Below are 19,415 nucleotides of genomic sequence, written 5' to 3'. Positions count from 1 at the left end.
GGTTAAGATGGATCTTGTAAATTTCACTATTCATAAAGGACTGGTAGATAACGAAAGCTCAACTGATATTATTTTCAAGGACGTGCTAGTTAAGATAGGTCTGGATAATGCAGAGTTAGAAACCGTGCGAACACCATTGGTGGGTTTTGGAGGTACAAAGATGGAATCGCTAGGAACTATCGAGTTGCCAGTGTCGTTAGGAGAAGAACCTAAGCAGAAAATGTTGATGGTGAAATTCCTGGTTGTGGAAACTCCCTTTGCATATAATGCTATTTTGGGGAGACCAGGGTTTAATTCTTTCCGGGTAATTATCTCGACGTACCATCTCAAAATGAAGTTCCTTACCAAAGGTGGAGTAGGTGAGGTCGTATGTGATCAGAAAGAGGCACGAAAATATTATAATTTATCTTTGAAGAAGAACGATTGTAATGATAAAAAGCGCAAGTTAGAAGATTCGGGCGAAGCTAGTAAGACTGAAGCAAGAAAGCTTGACAGAATCCAACCGGTAGAGAGGCATAAAGTGGTGGAATTGGTGCAGGGAGATCCCACTAGAACGACTAGGATTGGATCACAAATGAGCGAACATCTTGAAACCGTGGTGATAGCATTGTTGAAAAGTAACACTGATATATTTGCTTAGAGCCCATTAGACTTTAAAGTGATAGATCCAAAAATGATAGTGCATCGCTTAAATATTGATCCAATCGCGCGACCGGTACAACAGAAGAAGAGAACATTCAGTTCGGAAGGAGAATCAGATCATAAAAGTGGAAGTGGACAAACTACTGAAAGCGAAATGTGGTAGTGGTCCCTAAGCCATCAAGTAATGGCGTACGTGTATTGATTTCACTTATCTGGATCGGGCTTGTCCGAAAGACCCTTACCCATTGCCCCGAATTGACGTTCTGGTGGGCTCAACGGCAGGATATGAGTTATTTTCAATGATGGACGCCTACCAGGGATATCACCAAATCTTATGGTAGAGGCGAATAGAAACAAAACGTCATTTGTGACTGAATGTGGAATATATTGTTATAACGTAATGCCCTTCGATTTGAAAAATGCAGGTGCTACATATCAAAGATTGCTGAACAAGATGTTCAAGGAACAGATCAGGATATGAATGGAAGTTTATGTGGATGATATGCTGGTGAAGAGTTCGAGATTAAATGATCACCTGCTGTATCTTGAACAGGATTTCATGATAATAAGAAGTTGCGGGATGAAGTTGAACCCAGCCAAGTGTACTTTCAGGGCAGCTAGTGGAAAATCCTGGGGTTCATGGTTAGCGAACAAGGCATAGAAGCGAACCAGAGAAAATAGAGGCAATCCTGAAATTAAAGTCGCCAACAACGATCAAGGAGGTCCAAAAACTCATGGGTAAGCTCGCGTCTTTTAATCGCTATTTCCAGATCGACGGATCGAAATTTACATTTCTTTAAGGTATTGAGGAAGGTCAATGAATTTAAGTGGACCGAAGAATGTGAGCAGGCTTTCCAAGATCTGAAAATTTATTTGCGTTCGCCACTATTACTAGCTAACCCAAAGGAAAATGAGACACCATACCAATACTTAGTTGTTTCCGAGAACACGATGAGTTCAATTTTAGTCAGGGAAAGTGAAGGTGTGCAGAATTCGGTATATTATGTGAGCAAGATGCTACAAGGGGCTGGAAAAAGGTATGTTGAGATCGAAAAGATGACACTCGCGCTGGTGGTAACTGCTTGAAAATTGCGACCATACTTTCAATCGCATCGTGTAGTAGTCCTGACGAATCATCCGCTGAGAAATGTATTGGCGTGATTGGAAGTGTCAGGGAGATTAGTGAAGTAGGCGGTTGAGTTAGGAGAGTATGACATAGAATATCATGCAAGGACGACTGAGAAGACACAGGTGTTAGCAGATTTTATGATTGAGCTCTCAGGTGAACTAAGTCAGGAGACAGAAAAATGGATGTTACATGTGGACGGATCTTCCAACGGTAGCAATGGTGGGGCAGGAATTTTGATTCAAGGACCTGCTAGAATAGAAATTGAGGTAGCGGCAAGGCTATCGTTCCTGACAACTAATAATGAAGCTGAATACGAGGCTTTAATCTTGGGACTAGAATTAGCAAGAGAGGATGGAGCAAAAGTCTTGGAAGTATACACCGACTCACAGCTTGAGGCACTGCAGATTGAAGGGACTCACGAGACCGAAGAAAGAACTATGGTATTATATCACAAGAAGGCTAGGTCGTTGATGGCACGGTTTAACAAATGTTTGGTTCATCAAATTCCCAGATGCGAGAATGATAAAGCAGACTCTTTGTCGAAATTTGGAGCCATTCTTTCAGGAATCTGAGATTGGTAGATCACTGGATGGTCAGGGATAAATCAACGATCGTAGAGGAGGTGGAGGTGAATACAATAGAGGAACCATCTACGTGGAAGGAGGAAATAGTAAAGTACTTGAAGGATGGAATTCTACTTAGCGACCTTATGCATGCGAGGAGACTAAAATGTAAAACAGCTCGCTTCATGCTGATTGATACATAGTTATATAAGCAAACGGTAGAAGGACCGTTATTGAAGTGTTTAGATGGCGAAAGAGCTAATTATGTCATGAGGGAGATCTATGAAGGATGTGGGAATCATTCTGGCGGTCGATCTCTAGCTCAAAAGGCGATAAGACAGGGTTTCTTTTGGCCCACCATGGTGAAGGATACTAAGAAATTTGTTTGGAAATGCGAAATCTGTCAAAAATTTGCATCTCAAATACATGAACCTGCAACCCCGATGGAACCTGTTAAAGTCACGTGCTCGTTCGACTAGTGGGGGATAGATATTTTGGGACCTTTTTCCCGGGCACGAGCACAGAAGAAGTTTATTATTGTTGCGGTTGAGTATTTCTCTAAGTGGGCAGAAGCAGAGGCTGTTGCGAAAATTTCAGAGGGAGGAATGATTAATTTCATCTGGAAAAACATCATATGTAGATTTGGGATTCCAAAAATCATAATCTCGGACAATGGTACACAGTTTCAGGGGAAAAGGATCATATCATAGTGTAAAGAATTAAAAATTCAGCAAAATTTCACAGCTGTGGATCACCCACAGGCTAATGGGAAAACTGAAGTTACAAATAAAACAATCCCTTCAATACCTAAAGTCTAGATTAAGTTCAAAAGGATCATGGGTGGATGAGTTGCTAGGAGTACTGTGGGCATATCGAACGACCCTGCAATCATCGATAGCTGAGACTCCATTTTTCCTAGTTTTGGTTCTGAAGCTTTCATTCCTATAGAGATAGGAGAAGAATCCGAGCTAGTAGCAACTTACGATCCAACAACTAATCTTGAGAAATGAAATTTCGATCTGCTGGCGGTAGAGGAAAAATGGGATGTTGCGTATGCAAGGATGCTCCACCACAAAGGTTTGATGTGAAGAATTAAAGCAAAAAACTCAAGCCAAGACAGCTGCAGGTAGGAGATCTAGCGCTAAAGAAGGTAGAGGTCTCGAAGTATGTGGGCAAGCTCGACCCAGGATGGGATGGACCATACAAAGTGGTAGAGTTCAAGAGTAGGGGCACCTATCAGCTTCAAGATATGCAAGGTGAAGATCTCCCGGGACCAGGAACCTCAAGAAATTTTACACTTAATCATGAGCCTGAAAAAGGCCGCGTAATGTAAATTGGTTTAGGAGTATGGTTTTCTTTTTGATGGAACCTGTGAAACGTCATAAACATTTTGAACCTAAAAAAGGTTGGATGTGAAGATGTATTTGGAAAAGATCATGTTTATATTGTAATATAGTGTTGCAATAATTTTTAAGTACTCGTAAATTACATATTATTTAATTTGCGAAGCATAGTTTAATATGTGAAGGATAACAAATATGTGAGAGACCATTTGATCTAAAGAGATCATAGGATCTAGAAAAGATCACCTGATCAACTAAAGACTGTAGGATCTGTGAAAGATCATTCGATTTGAGAAAGATCGTAGAATCTGTAAAAGAATTATTCGATTTGTGAAAGATCGTAAAATCTATGAAAGATCATGCGATCTGAGAAAGGTCGTAGAACTTGGATATAAAGTCTTAACAAGTAGTAAGTTGATTTCGAAAGGAACACCGTATATAGGCTAAGTCAATCACGGGAACATTTGCGAAAAGCCACAAGTCTTCTAATAGATCGAAAACCGTCTAACAAAAGTTCAAGCAAGAAGACATTCGATCTACATCGTCAAAAATCAGAATAGAAAATTCAAAAACCTAATTGTCTAAGCTTTCTATGTACTCAAGCAGACTTGCGAATTCATCATTTTTAATAGCGGGCTCCTCCCCTGGGACGTAGGCCTCAAGATTTTCGTCCAGAGTGGGATCGAGACGAGTCTGATCAAATCCTTTCGCGAACCCTTGCAGCTTGTTGGTCTGGGCCCAGCACTTTTCGAAGCCATCACTCAGCAAGGTCGTTGCTTTGATCTCTAATGCAACCTAGAAGGTGGGGGCCTTGAAAAAGTCACGAGCACTTTGAAGTCAGGTATCACGAACTCGAGCAGCGAATTTCTCGGAGTTGAGGAACTCTTCACGACCCTCTATGGCCCCTTGGATCTTTCCAGCGGCATGCCCAGCTAAAAAGCCTATTTCTTTGCCCTCTAACAGTGCTACCTCGCGAGCCTTCGTGACCTCAGAAGACAGCAGCTCTTCAAGTTCTTTGTTGCGAACTTCCAAGGCCGCTTGTTCATTCTCCCAGCTTTCCTTCTGTCCACTGAGGTCTACAACCTTCGCCTTCATATCATGATTCTTGTATCTGTCATCACATGTCTCCTACGAAAGCCTGTGCACTTCAGGGAGAGGGCTCGCATAAAAGCTGTTGTTTGGAAGGAGATGAATTAGCACGAATACAAAATGAAAAAGAACCATTAGGAGGACAAGGAAGATACCTGCACCAAAGAATGGGTGTCGTGTTCCTCAAGTAGAGTATGTGGGGTCGTTAGAAGGGCTGCTTGGTCGCGGGGTAAGCAGCCCGCGTTGAAAATCTCCCAAGAATCCTGGCCTGCATGCGTGTTCAGCACATTGCTAAGGTCGGAGATCTTCCAGTCGGGAATTTCACCCCTTAACTTAACAGTTAGGTGGTTGTCATTCCGCACCTCGTTACGATTGATCTTTCACCACTCTGTGATTTCTTTTAGTAGAGCCAAGTTCTTTTCTTCTTCTGCTCGCGCTGTAGCTGCAGCCTCTTCTTTTGATTGCTGTGATGATCGCGATCTATTGTGCTTGGATCGAGATGAGCTTTTGCTGCGATGCTTTTGTTTCCTCGACCCACTTGTGTCCGTAGCTTCGACCTCCCTTTGCGGAGTGTCATCCTTGGAGCCCATTATGTCGATGCCGGGGGAAGGGTTCCTTACTGCTGGGTTGCGAGAACGAGTTTCTCCACTTACGACTTCAATTAGGGTGGCAGCTCTTAGGATTTCCAGGGTGGGGGTCGCATACGTATCTGGCTCAGGTCGAAGAAGAGTGGCCTAAGCAGCTGCAATCTGCTCTCTCTGTTCGCGCTGGTTGGGCTGTGCGAGCTTGCATGACACGATTATCTGCGAACAAGAAAAGGTAGAAAATTGGAGATAAAGAATTCAAGGAGATAAGAAGAGAAAATGTTCACCTAGTGAACCCCTAATGTGGAGGGGTGTTGGAGAGAGATGCGCGAGCGAAAGCACTTCTTTTATTAGAAGTTTCTTAGGGTCGTACCGAGTAGAAGTGAGGATGTTTATTTGATCTCCTTCCAGCCCCCCTCCCTCATTAACTGGCTCTGATTTATCTATACTCCATTCGCATTTGAAAGGCCACTTTTGACCCGGAGGGAGTCGCACAAATACAAACTTTTGTTTCCAAGGACCTACATTGGACTTAAGGGTATTTAGGAATCTACAATCCTTTCGAGCAGAGAGATAGAAAAATCCTCTATCTCCCGATCTCTTAGAGGTGGTGAAGGAATACAAGGACCAAAAATTATCAAAAGACGGGTCGAATATGTGAACTTGTATTATTACAAGAAAAAGGATGATATGGTTGATATAGTTGGGGGACAACTGTATAAGGTTTAATTGCAAACCTTAAGAATGTTAGCTACAGGTGGAGCTAAGGGTAATCGTAGTCCAGCATCAAAATGATGGAGTGATAGCGAACAAAATCCTCTAGTAGGCATATGCATGCAATCAAATGAACGGGGAATAATGACCTCAAAATCATTGGGAATAAAGTATTTTTCCTTTGTGTGATGAATTTGTAGTTTTACATTGCTCACTATATCGGCCCAAGCGTTGCGATCTAACATCATTTGGAACTTAACATGCCTAGGGATTTGGTCGTCTGATGATACCACTGGGCGATTCGACCTTAACCTAGACCTAGAACTAGACTTAGCCCTGGATGGACCCTCTGCAGGAACATGGGTCGCACCCTTTACAGGAGAAGTCGCAGAAGCAGAAAAGAATTAGAATTAGAAGAGTTAGAGGAAGACATGGTACCTTATAGAGGTTGAGAGGGCACATGCAGCGATCTCAGCAGGAGGTGGAGTCGGTAGAAATTTTTTTAAAATGGGGGGTATATATAGGAGGTGGTTTGGAAAAGCGCGCTTGAGTAGAGCCTTCGGATAGACAACACGTGTCGCCTCACAAATCGAGGAGATCAGCGACACGTGTCACCCTACGAATCAACGCGACCGTTTGATCTAAAGAAAGCAACTGTTCGACTCCTAGAGAAACCCTAGGGTGACAGTGGAATCACGAAACTCGAGGCAACCACACAATCTCGATAGGTGAAGTTGTTCGACTTCTCCCAAGGTAATTAATTACACTTGAAAAAAGTTGGGAAATTATGATGAAGATTTTATTGCCAAAGTACAAAAGAAAAATCTTTTATTAAAAGTAAGATAGACATTTCATCCAAGGTCGCAAGTGAGGTCGCTGGTCGAATCGGGTCAGAGTGTTGACAGTCGGGTCGTTGCTCGAGCCCGACTCGTAAACTGATCCGGACAGGTGGAGCGACGAGGTAATGCTTAGTCGATGCATGAGGGCTCTAGAAGACGGCACGTGTCGGGTTGTGGGACTTGGTTAGGTCCTATAAATACCCCAAGCCTACTGAAAGGAGGTAACTCGAGATTCATTATCTTAAGCTATAAATTAAGATCGCGCAATTTTTCTTGGACCGCCAATTCACTTAAGCATCGGAGGGTCGTCGTCGGGGATGAACCCAACTAGCTTAACCTATCTGTTTTTATCCTCAGGCCCTATATCAGATCTGGGGAGGTGACGTGGCTTAGATCATGGACGTTGATCAAAGTCGAACAGAATCGAGTCGGATCAAATTTATTTGTCACATCATTATTTAATTTTGGCAGAAGTGCATCAATTTATTAGTCCCTCCTTCCTAATGTTCGAGTCAATTTTTATTTGTGAAATTGATTTTGAGCGTCATATTTGAATAAATACAACAATTTATTAATTTTTCAAAAGTGAATTCAATAATTTTATATATTTAATTTTTGCATATAAATTCTTTAATCCTAAACCCACTACAAGAAAATGAATCAATATTTTACAAAATCTTTTTATATTAAAATCAATGAAGAGCTAATTATCAAGTAAATTTTTCGTTGTTAATCTATATTATTTAATATATATTTTTAAACAATTCCTTGGTAAATTCATTACTGGATAACTTTTCATTGCTGAATACATTTACAAGCAAATTTTTTGTGCTAAATAATATAGATTAACAACGAGAATTTTACTTATAAATTAGTTTGACGCTGAATTTTTATTGTAGCTATTAAACTATTTTCTTATAGTGACCCTGAGTATAAAGATTTTTTTGTTCATATTTTGTATTATAGTCACATTTAAAGAAAAAGATTACTGAATTTATTGCCCGTCTTTTATTTATATATTGATAAAAAAAATATTTACATTAAGATAATTTTTTATTTACTTAAATTTTTTCTTAAAAAATAAATAAAATTTGTAAATAAATTACTGAATATAGATACAGGAAAATCAAATTAAATGAGTTAGGTTGTTAGACTTAATCAACCTCTAAAAAATTGACAAAATTGTACCGAAACTTGATGAATATCACACGTAGTTAACGTGCAATCTAAATTTATAGACGTTTTTATTGTTAATTAAGTGTGAGGGGTCTATAGTTTTTATTGGTTGGTAATATGTGTGGATTATATATGTTTAAGTATACTTATTATTCAGGGTCTATTTGAAATTAATTTTCTATCAATATTTTTATTTTGCACATATTTAAAGTTTATTTGATTTTATCTGTTTTAATTTAATTAAATAGATATAGAATTTAAATACATGGATCGAATATGTTCCAATTACTAGTTTAGTATAAAGAGATAACGTTGGATATGCAACCAATATAAATTGTATCACTTTCACAAGATTACATCTCAATAAAAAAAATTTATGTACTCGAAATCCGATAACCTAATATACAATGACGTATGCTTTTATAAGTTAAATGACGAGATTTAATCGATTTAAACACGAGGTCGCTTATGATAGTGGACTTATGATTTGATTGTGAGGTGTTATTTTGATTCATTTTGCATCTCGATGGGCCTGTGTGACGAGCTTATATTTTGGGTAGTAATTAAAGTATAGATGGAATATTTCACAGTGATGCGAAACTCTTACGGTCACACTCAAACAGGATCGTTGCATTGATCGTCCACTCAAAAATAGCTATGATTCGAATCGAATATTCATTGCAAAACAGATTTCTTTTAGTCCCACTCAAAATAAGTTGATATGTTGATAATTCTTTCCATCATCTTGTCCACCAAAACCAAAAAATGCAACACCGACGGCGTGCTCGTACACCCAACTCACGCCGATACCCAAATTTGAACATAGGACCTCTCGTATAAAATCTCAAGCCCAAATCTTTGGACTCTCCCCAAGGAACTTAGGCATTAGTCTAGGGCATGATTATAGAATTCCGAACCACTGTAATAAAATTTAATTATTATTATTACAAAAAAATATACTCGATATCACAACTCTATCAAATTGACGGTTAGATAAAAAAGTCCATTACCAAATATGTGATTGATTCAGGAACGACAATTGTACAAGGACCACGAAGCCCAACAATAAAGATAAGCAATTAAGAAGTATTAATAAGACATGATAACTAGTAATAGATACTTGTCTATAAGGTTTTATATAGTCATATATCTTATAGAATGTTTTGAGCTTATAAAAAATACTAATCTTACTTTAAAATAAGCTATCGAAGTATTCATATAAAATAAAATTATAAAATTTATGATACGCCACTAAAAATAAATCTATAATAAATTTAAAATAAAAAAAATCAAATTTTAAATTTTTTGAAATAAGTCTGAAACTCAATATTTCTTTTAAAGCAACTTATAAGTATTTTATTTTTTAATTTTTATAAGCTCATTATTTTTTAAAAAAATAAAAGATTATCAACACTTTGCGTCTTATAAGATTTTTTAAAGAGCTTATAAATTCACCCGACACCGTCTCAGAGGTGGATGACACATAACCCATACTTATATGGACCGGAGTGTAATTACCCTAAAAATTTGAGGTAGTTTTGAGATTTTTGGTTGGTGAATGTAAGTGGGGAGGTAAATTCGGAGAGTCTGCATTTGGGGGCTATGGATGGAAACAAAAAAAACGAGGAAATGATTCTTTCTTTTCTCCCTATAAATAAACCAACTCCAACGGCATAAGGAGGACATCCAGCCAGCCAATTTTTCCCATACTCTCTCTGTTTTTTTGCTTCAATCGCACCTCGCTTCTAAGAATTTCTTCAATTTTTTTCCTGGTTTGCGGAGATTAAAGGGAGAGAGCCTGGTTTGAGGTTTGAGAAGAGAACTCTGTTTCTCGATCGATCTCCCTTTCCAGCATTTCTTGGAGTGAAGTGGAGGTGAAAGAAGAAAGTAGGAAGAGAAGAGAAGAGATGGCTTCTTCACAACCCAAGAATGTGGGGATTCTCGCAATGGAAATCTACTTCCCTCCCACTTGTATTCAGCAGGTAAACGTTTTACATGAGTTGAACCGAAACGTCGAGCCCACGTGTGCAGGAAGTTGGCTTTTCGTGCTGCTTTAGCTCTTTTCTGTTTCGTTGTTTTTGGTCGTTTGTCCATCTGGGTTTTTGGATAAATTCTGTGAGAAAGAGGAATGGTGTAGAAAGGAAAAGAAAACCAAGAATTTTGATGGGTTTTCTGAATTTACGTGTTTGATTTTTGTTTTTTTTCTGGGTTATAGAATTTTGTAGAATGGACCCACCTAATGATTTTGATGTTCTGTTGCATGGAACCTTGACTCTGTATGAGCGCTCAATTTGTAGTTTAGCTTCTTTCTGATTTATGGGTTTTTTTCTTTTAATTTATCTCAGATTCAGTTCGCAAAAATCTTCTTTCTTTTACGTATTCTGCTTTTGTTGCAATTCAAAGGAAGCATATTTTAGCACCTTTTAGTACAATTTGCTGTTGGTTTTTACAGTGAAATGTTTTAGATTTATGTGTCTGTTCATTTGGAATTTTCTCTTTCTCAATGGATGCTGAATTTGTGCTGCAGGAAGTGTTGGAGGCACATGATGGAGCAAGCAAAGGGAAGTACACAATTGGGCTGGGCCAAGACTGCATGGCCTTCTGTACTGAGGTTGAAGATGTCATTTCCATGAGGTAAATTCACTTGATACTCTTTTACTGTAAATGTTTGTAGATTCTCCGGAAAAGCCAGAGGAAAGGGGAGATTAAAGAATCTTTAACACTGCAGAGGTTTGGTGGATTGCATGTCAAGCCTATTGATGTAGTTATCTGCAGAGATTGTTGGAATCTTTTGTCTGCACAAAATTTTTGTATAATTGCTCAGTTAAATTGTCTGTTTTTGATATCTGATCCATAATTTGACTATCTAAAACTTTTTAAAATGATCTGAAATAAGTCCTTTGAGTTAGGTGATATAGACCCGCAAGGTTTCTGCCAATATGAACTTCATTTTTCTGAACTTTGGAAGATAATCTGTCCTATTTATTTTAGTCATTAGTCCATGAGATTTTTATCAATTGCATGCTTTGTATTTACTCTACAGTGTAAATACTCCTGTGTGGTTTCGGGCCGCTTCTCCGTTTCTATAGATGTTGTTTTAAGGCTGTGATGCTACGTGAAATCCTAAAACTAATACCCCTACCTTTCATTTCATTGTAGTTACTCAATTTATCTTTACTCATAATGTATATAGTAAGTGCTTACAAGTTTCTTTCCTTTTTTCACCCCCCGAGCAATTGTTAACTCTTTGATTTTCAGTATGACAGCTGTCACTTCGCTTCTTGAGAAGTATGGGGTTGATCCCAAACAGATTGGTCGTCTGGAAGTTGGAAGCGAAACTGTACTTGATAAGAGCAAATCCATTAAGACATTCTTGATGCCAATCTTTGAGGTATTGTGGTGTTTGCATTTTTTTTTCTCAGCTCTTCTGGGCTTATTGTCCATTTCTGTCTGTAGTGGGTTTTATCCCGAAGCTTTATTTAGCAATGATTGTCGTAATATGATTAACTCATAGTAGAATTCACTGTACACTTGTTTTTGCTAAGTCTTGAAATTATGATTGGTTCTCTCCAGTAGGCATGCTTATTTCGTTTACTTATCTCGCTCAAGTGCAAATCACTCTGTTATGTAATATTCAGAGTGACGCAAGAGCTTCTTTATTGTGACATAAATTCACATATGTTACATTGATGGCTATCACACCAGCTTATCGGCTGTTTTCGAAAATTTAATTAAACATTGTAACAGATAATTATTCTTCTTTTTGTGAATAACCAGAAACATGGAAATACCGACATAGAAGGTGTTGACTCAACCAATGCGTGCTATGGAGGTACTGCTGCACTATTTAACTGTGTCAATTGGGTGGAAAGTAGTTCATGGGATGGACGATATGGGCTCGTTGTCTGCACCGACAGTGCGGTATGACATCATTTTATATACTTCTTTTCTTGTAATTAATGTTCTGTGGAAACATGACGTAAGCGAACTTTCCTCATTCATACATTTTGGAACTTTACTTTCTGAGCTGCACGGGAAGTTGGAGCATGTAATCTGTCTTCTTTCTGTTGATCAAGCTGGATCTTTCTTTTGTCTTGATTTAATTAAAGTATAATACACGCCTAATTTCTGAATTTCTTGATGGAAGTCTTTAGTCTTGCGTTCATTAAAGTGAGAGTTAATTAAAATTCTACAAAAGCTTCTTTCCGTATCTGATTCCTCCCTAACTAGCTTCATTTTCCAGGTCTATGCCGAAGGACCAGCTAGGCCTACTGGGGGAGCTGCAGCTGTTGCTATGCTAATAGGGCCAAATGCTCCTATTGCTTTCGAAAGCAAGCTCAGGAGCAGTCACATGGCTCACGTTTATGATTTTTACAAGCCTGATCTTGCCAGTGAATATCCAGTAATCCTCTTAACCCATTAGATTTCCGTCTTTGTTGTTTCTTACAAATGCCACGAAGCCCTAGATCAAGTGGAGCATATGCTTAACGTTTCATTAATAGCTACAATCAAGATCTAGAGTTTCGGACATGTTATATATTGCTACTTACGTGGTATATTTGTGGCGTTTAGGTTGTTGATGGCAAGCTTTCTCAGACTTGTTACCTCATGGCACTCGATTCTTGTTACAAAAGCCTATGTCACAAGTAAGCTCCTCTTGGGAAACAACTACCTTTTGTCTCTCTAAACTTTACCATTGGGTTTTCATACTCTTTTTCATGGGATAGGTATGAGAAGCTAGAAGGAAAGCAGTTTTCAGTTGCTGATGCTGACTACTTCGTATTTCATTCTCCATACAACAAGGTAATTAGCGTGGAACAGGAGCACCTCACAGATATTATTGTATTTGAGTGTTCCGCTATCTCCACTTTAAATATTTGATGTCAGATTTTTGTTAACATTGTCCTTGCAACTTGCAGCTTGTACAGAAAAGCTTCTCAAGACTCTTATTCAATGACTTTTTGAGCGGTGCTAGGTGAGTATTCTCTTCATTGTTACAGTACTAGAGTGTTAAAAAGTGTTTCCACTAAATTTGTCTTTTCTGGTATTTACTACAGCTCCATTGATGAGGCTGCTAAAGAAAAGTTGGCTCCTTTTTCATCACTAACCATCGATGAGAGCTACCAAAGTCGCGACCTTGAGAAGGTTACTTTTTGAAATATTTTTGTTCATCCATAGTAACTTCTTTAATGCTGATAACACGTCGATTTGCCAATTTTTTGATAATCGTTATAGTCTATATCCATCAGTATATGGACTAATTTATTTGAATCTACAGGCATCCCAACAAGTTGCGAAGCCACTATATGATGCAAAGGTGCAGCCATCTACCCTGATACCAAAACAAGTCGGGAACATGTACACCGCCTCACTCTACGCTGCATTTGCATCCCTTCTTCACAATAAAAACAGCACTTTGGTAAAATTCTATACCTTGTCATTTCAGTTTTTGGCTTTATTAACGTTGACGAGTCTAAGGATTCCGGTTTTCTGAACGGTATTTTCCCGCTTCCTTCAGGCTGGACAGAGGGTGATATTGTTTTCGTATGGAAGTGGTTTGACAGCCACCATGTTTTCTCTTCGTCTAAACGAGGGTCAGCATCCTTTTAGCCTGTCGAACATTGCAACCATAATGAATGTTTCCGAGAAGTTGAAGTCAAGGCATGAGGTACATCGGTTTTTGTTCCCCATTTTCTTCTTCAGTTGATAATAAATATTTACTGCCACTAAGCAAAAACGAAATAAATAAAAGTTTAGAGTTATGCTGTTTAGAGGTGTAAATCAATCGAGGCGAAACGAACATACTAATTGTTCAAGCTTGTATGAATTTTTTGTTGGTCTTCAAAGATTATGTGAACTTGTTCGAGTACTAATTCAATCAAACTTGAATCAGCTTTAATTGAGTCGAACATGAGTTCAGTTTGATTCTCTCGCTAATGAGTTGAGCTTGAGCTGAGCTTCAAAGCCTACGGAACAAAAAATTGTGTTCATGTTCTTTTGTTATACTCAACCGATTAAACCTCGAACAAGCTTTTATGTATCGACCTTGACTTGAGTATCAAGTAGTTTGATACTTCTGTTTGGATTCCACAACATACTAGTTGGATTCATTTCTTCGGTAAAAATGACCATTTCAAATGTTCTTCTCTACAGTTCCCTCCAGAAAAATTCATCGAAACAATGAAGCTGATGGAGCATAGGTATGGAGGAAAGGACTTCGTGACAAGCAAGGACTGTAGTCTTCTAGCAGCCGGCACATACTATCTAACCGAAGTGGATTCCAAGTACCGAAGATTCTATGCCAAGAAGGGTAATGAGAACGGTACTCTCGCAAATGGTCATTGAAGTTGGTCTCCACCATGACAGTGCTGTGAAAATAACTATGTTTTTCATTGTCTAGCATAAGCTTCAAGTTCTTTCCGGCGGATAATTCTTGTCTGCAGTCTGTAAGAATTTCTCATTTTGGTTTTCTGTATGTCGAACAGAAGAATGTTGTAAAAGAAATCATGGCTGCATAGCCCTTTATCCTAAATCGTAATGAAATTGTTGAGCATCTCGGCCCGACAAAGTCCCACAATTCTTATTACAATGATGGTGTAGTGTTTGTTGATCAGCATAGCCTTCAGACGGGACAAATCTAGGCCTCTACAGGGAATGATTGGATGGCAGTGACAAGTCCATAATGCTAGACATTACTTATCACTTATCACTCCATTGGTGGAGCTGCGGTAATCAATTTCGGTAATATTTAATCGGTGATGGTTAAATTCACTTAGTTGTGGCTATTTTGGGTAATATTTGATCAGTGACGGGTAGATTCACTTAGTGCAATAGCCGCAAGGAATCCATTCCAACTTAATTTTGGTGAGGAAAATGAAAAGGTTGGTAGGATACAAAACTTAATTTTAGTTATAATTTAAATATAATAATAACAATTTAAGGGGAAAATAGAACTTACAGTTAGAGGTGTTCACAGTTCGATTAAACCGGTTGAACCGAACGGAATCGAAAATCGAACTGAAAAATTTGGTTTGATTTTTGTTTTTTTTTTAAAAAAAATTGGTTTTCAATTGTTTTAAAATAAATTGTTACTTTTTATTTGTTATTTGTAGTGTATTCAAATGTCAAATGAAAAAAGAAAGATTGGAGGATGAAGGGATTTCAAACACATCTCAACAACCACAAGAATCACAATCACACCACAAGAATCACAGTCAGGGTTATATTGTGTATCACATAAGTCGTAAATAGTGATTTTTTTTTCCATACACTCTTATAATTTTATTTGTCGTTTGTTTTATAATTTTTTTTTATTTTGTTTCTTAGGTGTTAGTTGATGGTCGATGCTCGATGGCAGAACTTTAATTCAATTCGCTATATGTATTATTTGAATATTGAATACTGTAGTTGTACTATTAAATTTGAATTTAAATTAAATGAATAGATTGTTATATATATATATATATACATTTAAAAAAAATCAATTTTTTCAGGTAAAATACCGAATTGATTTGATTTTCGATTTATGAAAACGATGAATCGAATTTTCAATTGACCGAACCGAAAACCCCTACTTACAATTATGCTTCCTGAGATACAAACAAAATACTGGGTGTACTATAATTTTATAAAATATTAGGAGTGTTAGTGTAATTAGATCTTAATCTCATATAATTTACCGAAACTTATATAATCAATGTTTTTGGAGCAACTATCTACCACAGAGTGGAAAATGCTCATCCAAATTGGATTTTGTTTGATCGAATAAATTACATGATAAATATAATTACACTTTTACTATAACAAAAAAGTTAATTATATTTGTGATCCGTCATTCTTTCTTAACTGTACTTACCATGTGTTTGCTGGAATTAAAATTAGGAGATACGGGAGATAATTAGATGAGATTTGGTAGGCATTATTCGTTCTGAATTGTTAGATCTATTTAAGGATAATTACATGTATACTCCTAACTTATGATTTATTTACAAAAATTACCCATGACTTTTGAGAATTACACACATTCACCAAAAGTGTCAACATCATTTACACAGATTACCCATATTTTTAAAAAAATTATACATACAATCCTAAAAAACTGCAATGTCTGATAAATGAGTATTGCATCTTAGTGAATCAATTGAACTACAAAGTTGGCATCACATGTACAGCAGTGCCATAAAAGGAGAAAAAAGTGAATAAAACTGGCCAAGAAATTCAGTCAGTTAGAAACCTCATAAGTCATAACCATGTTAAAGAGAATAAACTTTTCAGACAGAAAGACTTCAGGCAACATTCCACGTTCCATTAACATATATTAGGACAACCCTTAGTATGTGCAGCAAACTCTCAAGTTCGTTCAAAATGAAATGATAAATGGATATGAAAAGGATTGAGGTGGGCTGTAAACACAGTAATGTAACATTTCTATCTCATTTATTCAATGTTGCAATTAATACAATACAACATTCAGTACACAAAAAAAAAAAGGAAATCATGCATGTAATATTGGAACAGAATTGCGTGAGAGAAAATGAGACGGTCCACATGAAGGAAGACAAGAAACCGTAACAGCTGGTGAAACTAATCCAAACCTCTGATATTTTTAGGCTACAGGGGTCTTTCGGTTGGGCTTGAAGACGTGCTCAATGAGAGAATCCTTGATGGACAAGAGTTCAGGAAATTCTTGCTTTAGTTTGGTGGCATCGAGCTCGTTGTTACTCCTTGGGGCAATTATCACCTTAGCCTGCTCCTCAAGAGTGAAGTTTGTCCAAGTGAAGTTTGGGTCTATATATTCACGATACATCTCTAAAATCTCGTTATGGCTGACGACTCCCGGATTTGTGAAGTTCCAAATTCCAGTGAGATTTCTCTTAGCCATCTCAATGGATATGGGAAGAAGTTCATCTAGGATTGTCATGGAGTTGGGTATGTTGACCACCTTTTCATACCTCGCTATCTTTGTGATGAAATTACGCGGATTGGAAAGATCGGATGAGATGGGCATCCTGACTCGCAACGTGCAGACATTCTCATAGTTCTTTAGTAAATCCTCAACCTGACAACACGACAGTAGAAAAAAGTACAGATGAGGACTCACCAAACGAGAAATGTAGTACATGAACACAACACCACTTCCTTTCGCCTTGTCTACACAGAAAACCAACCCACCACCAAACCATCTAGCAATTCACGGATACTTCCAATAGAGGAACTAACCTCATAGGTAGTAGCAAAAGCCCACTAAACGAACCTACATGCAGCTAGGCAAGCACATGAACAGCAAAAGGGTGATCTTGACTAATATTAACAGTTGCACAAAAAAGGAACATTTAACTTGATTGACTCCTTAAAGCATCTCAGATACAAATTCTGAAGAGAAAATGCTGCTACATACATGCAAATTTTATTTCTTCACATCATATTAACAGCCATTACATAAGATCTCACATTGCTAGGAATGATGAATCACTAAATCACAATTAGCATAGTTAATTACCGCAAATATTCTCGAGTCGTTGAAGCGTCGCAATAACAAAGAACAAACTTCACTATCATGTTTGCAAGATTTGTAATCTAGATGCACAACCAACGACAAATCATCGACAGGCAATAAAACTTTTTACTAACATTCCTTCCCGTATACTTCCACAAGCTCTTAATTAAGTAGGTAAAGATTTCGACGCCTTCATTTACCATTTCCTCTACAGAAAGATACTTCACAAAATATACAATGAAAAATAAGCACACATTATACTCAATTTCAAACTCTTCAAACCAATAACACTAAATCACATCATTGTCATCATCAACAACATTAAATACTACAAAGTAGACTTTGACACAAATCAACAAACACTAAACAAACAAAGATCTACCACTATTACCACCACACTCACACAAATGATAAGATTAAAGAAAACCCACCATTGCTTTGGTCTTGGAGTAAAAGGATCCGATGAAGTTGGGCGTGTCCTCTTCCTTGAACCCGATACCCGACCCCAGAGGATGCGCAGCATCGTACTCAAAAATACACCCCGTGGCATAGTTAATCAACACTAGACCCTTCTCCCTACATACGTCGGCAAGCGTCAGCGTGCCGACAACATTCGTGCGGATGGTCTCCACCTTGTGAGACTCGCACCAATCGACGTTGGGGCGGCCCGTCACCCCTGCGGCATTGAAAACATGCGTCGGCTGGGCCGATTCGATGTCGGCCTCCAGTGAAGCCCGGTTCTGGAGCCGGCCCGACCCGTATACGTAGTCGATTTTCTGGGCCTCACAGAGCTTGCCGAGCAGCCCGCCAATCCATCCTGTTCGACCATAGATCAAGAACTTGAGAGGTTGAGCGGCTGACCCGTTTTCTGTGGCGCCCATAGTAGAAATTCAGTGTGTGTTGTGTGTGTGTGTGTGTGGGAGAAATGAGGAGTAGTGGGTGTAATTGCTGCAGTATATAACAATGAGCTCTCTTTCTTTCTTTCTTTCTTTTCTCGGATCTGAATGTAATTTCTTTATTTTAATGTATGCACAACTTTTTTTGTCCCCTGCACTCTTCTTCATACCTGAATTGACCAAATCACCCTCACAAATTTCAAAATAGACCATATACACTCTCTCCCAATAATCCTCGAGGTAACATTCACCCTCCTAAAACTGATAACTGTAACGTCTACTCGCTACGGCTAAATATTTGGACAAAATTATCCATATTTATATATATACATATATAGTATAAAGGATTTTTTTTTTAATTTTGCATTTGAAATTCAATTATATATATTTAATTAAAGAAAATACATTTTACTTATAATAAAAATAAAATATAATTAATATAGTTAATAGTTCAAATTTTATAGACTAAAAGTTAAGTGACGAATGGATGCAATAAATACGCAAAACACTTTAATGTAAAGAGTTATTATTAATTTGGTAAGAAAAATAACTATTTATTTTTTTTGGATAAAAATAAGGAATTATATATTATTTAAATATAGTTTCTTTTGAAAAAATAGCAAAATATATTTATTCATTTTTTTTTTCTAAAAGTGTTCAATTTTGGGCTAACTATATTGTCAAGTTATTTTCCAAAATATATATGATATATGTGTTGTGTATCAATTATATTAACCTATTACTTTGATTTTATTTAGAATCCATTTATTAAATATTTTTGTGTATGTTAGTTGAAAAATACGTTTTTAGTTAGAAAATAATTTGACGATGATTTAATGTGTAAAAATACTGAAATATACAGAGAATTATATAATCGTTCATGAGGGGTAATTTTATCCAATTAATTAATTTTAGGGAGTGAATATTACAATTATTAAATTATC

General features: G+C 37.5%; 2 protein-coding genes across 2 annotated transcripts; one reads left to right on the top strand and one right to left on the bottom strand.

Annotated features, from left to right (window-relative positions):
* LOC105157353 (hydroxymethylglutaryl-CoA synthase) lies at positions 9,681-14,656 on the top strand. The gene is made up of 12 exons (XM_011073765.2): positions 9,681-10,061; positions 10,607-10,713; positions 11,338-11,470; positions 11,857-12,000; positions 12,323-12,481; positions 12,652-12,725; positions 12,807-12,882; positions 12,999-13,054; positions 13,137-13,224; positions 13,358-13,498; positions 13,598-13,747; positions 14,233-14,656. The coding sequence occupies exons 1-12, from the start codon at positions 9,987-9,989 to the stop codon at positions 14,422-14,424; spliced, it is 1,395 nt and encodes a 464-aa protein (XP_011072067.1). The 5' UTR covers positions 9,681-9,986; the 3' UTR covers positions 14,425-14,656.
* Positions 16,478-18,528, bottom strand: LOC105157346 (bifunctional dTDP-4-dehydrorhamnose 3,5-epimerase/dTDP-4-dehydrorhamnose reductase). Its single transcript, XM_011073753.2, has 2 exons — positions 18,007-18,528; positions 16,478-17,137 (listed from the first exon to the last, which is right to left on the bottom strand). The coding sequence occupies exons 1-2, from the start codon at positions 18,454-18,456 to the stop codon at positions 16,685-16,687; spliced, it is 903 nt and encodes a 300-aa protein (XP_011072055.1). The 5' UTR covers positions 18,457-18,528; the 3' UTR covers positions 16,478-16,684.

Source organism: Sesamum indicum, linkage group LG1 (genome assembly GCF_000512975.1).
Source record: "Sesamum indicum cultivar Zhongzhi No. 13 linkage group LG1, S_indicum_v1.0, whole genome shotgun sequence".
NCBI classification, from domain to species: domain Eukaryota; kingdom Viridiplantae; phylum Streptophyta; class Magnoliopsida; order Lamiales; family Pedaliaceae; genus Sesamum; species Sesamum indicum.
Note: the sequence above shows the minus strand (reverse complement) of the source record. Positions and strands in the feature narration are given on the sequence as shown.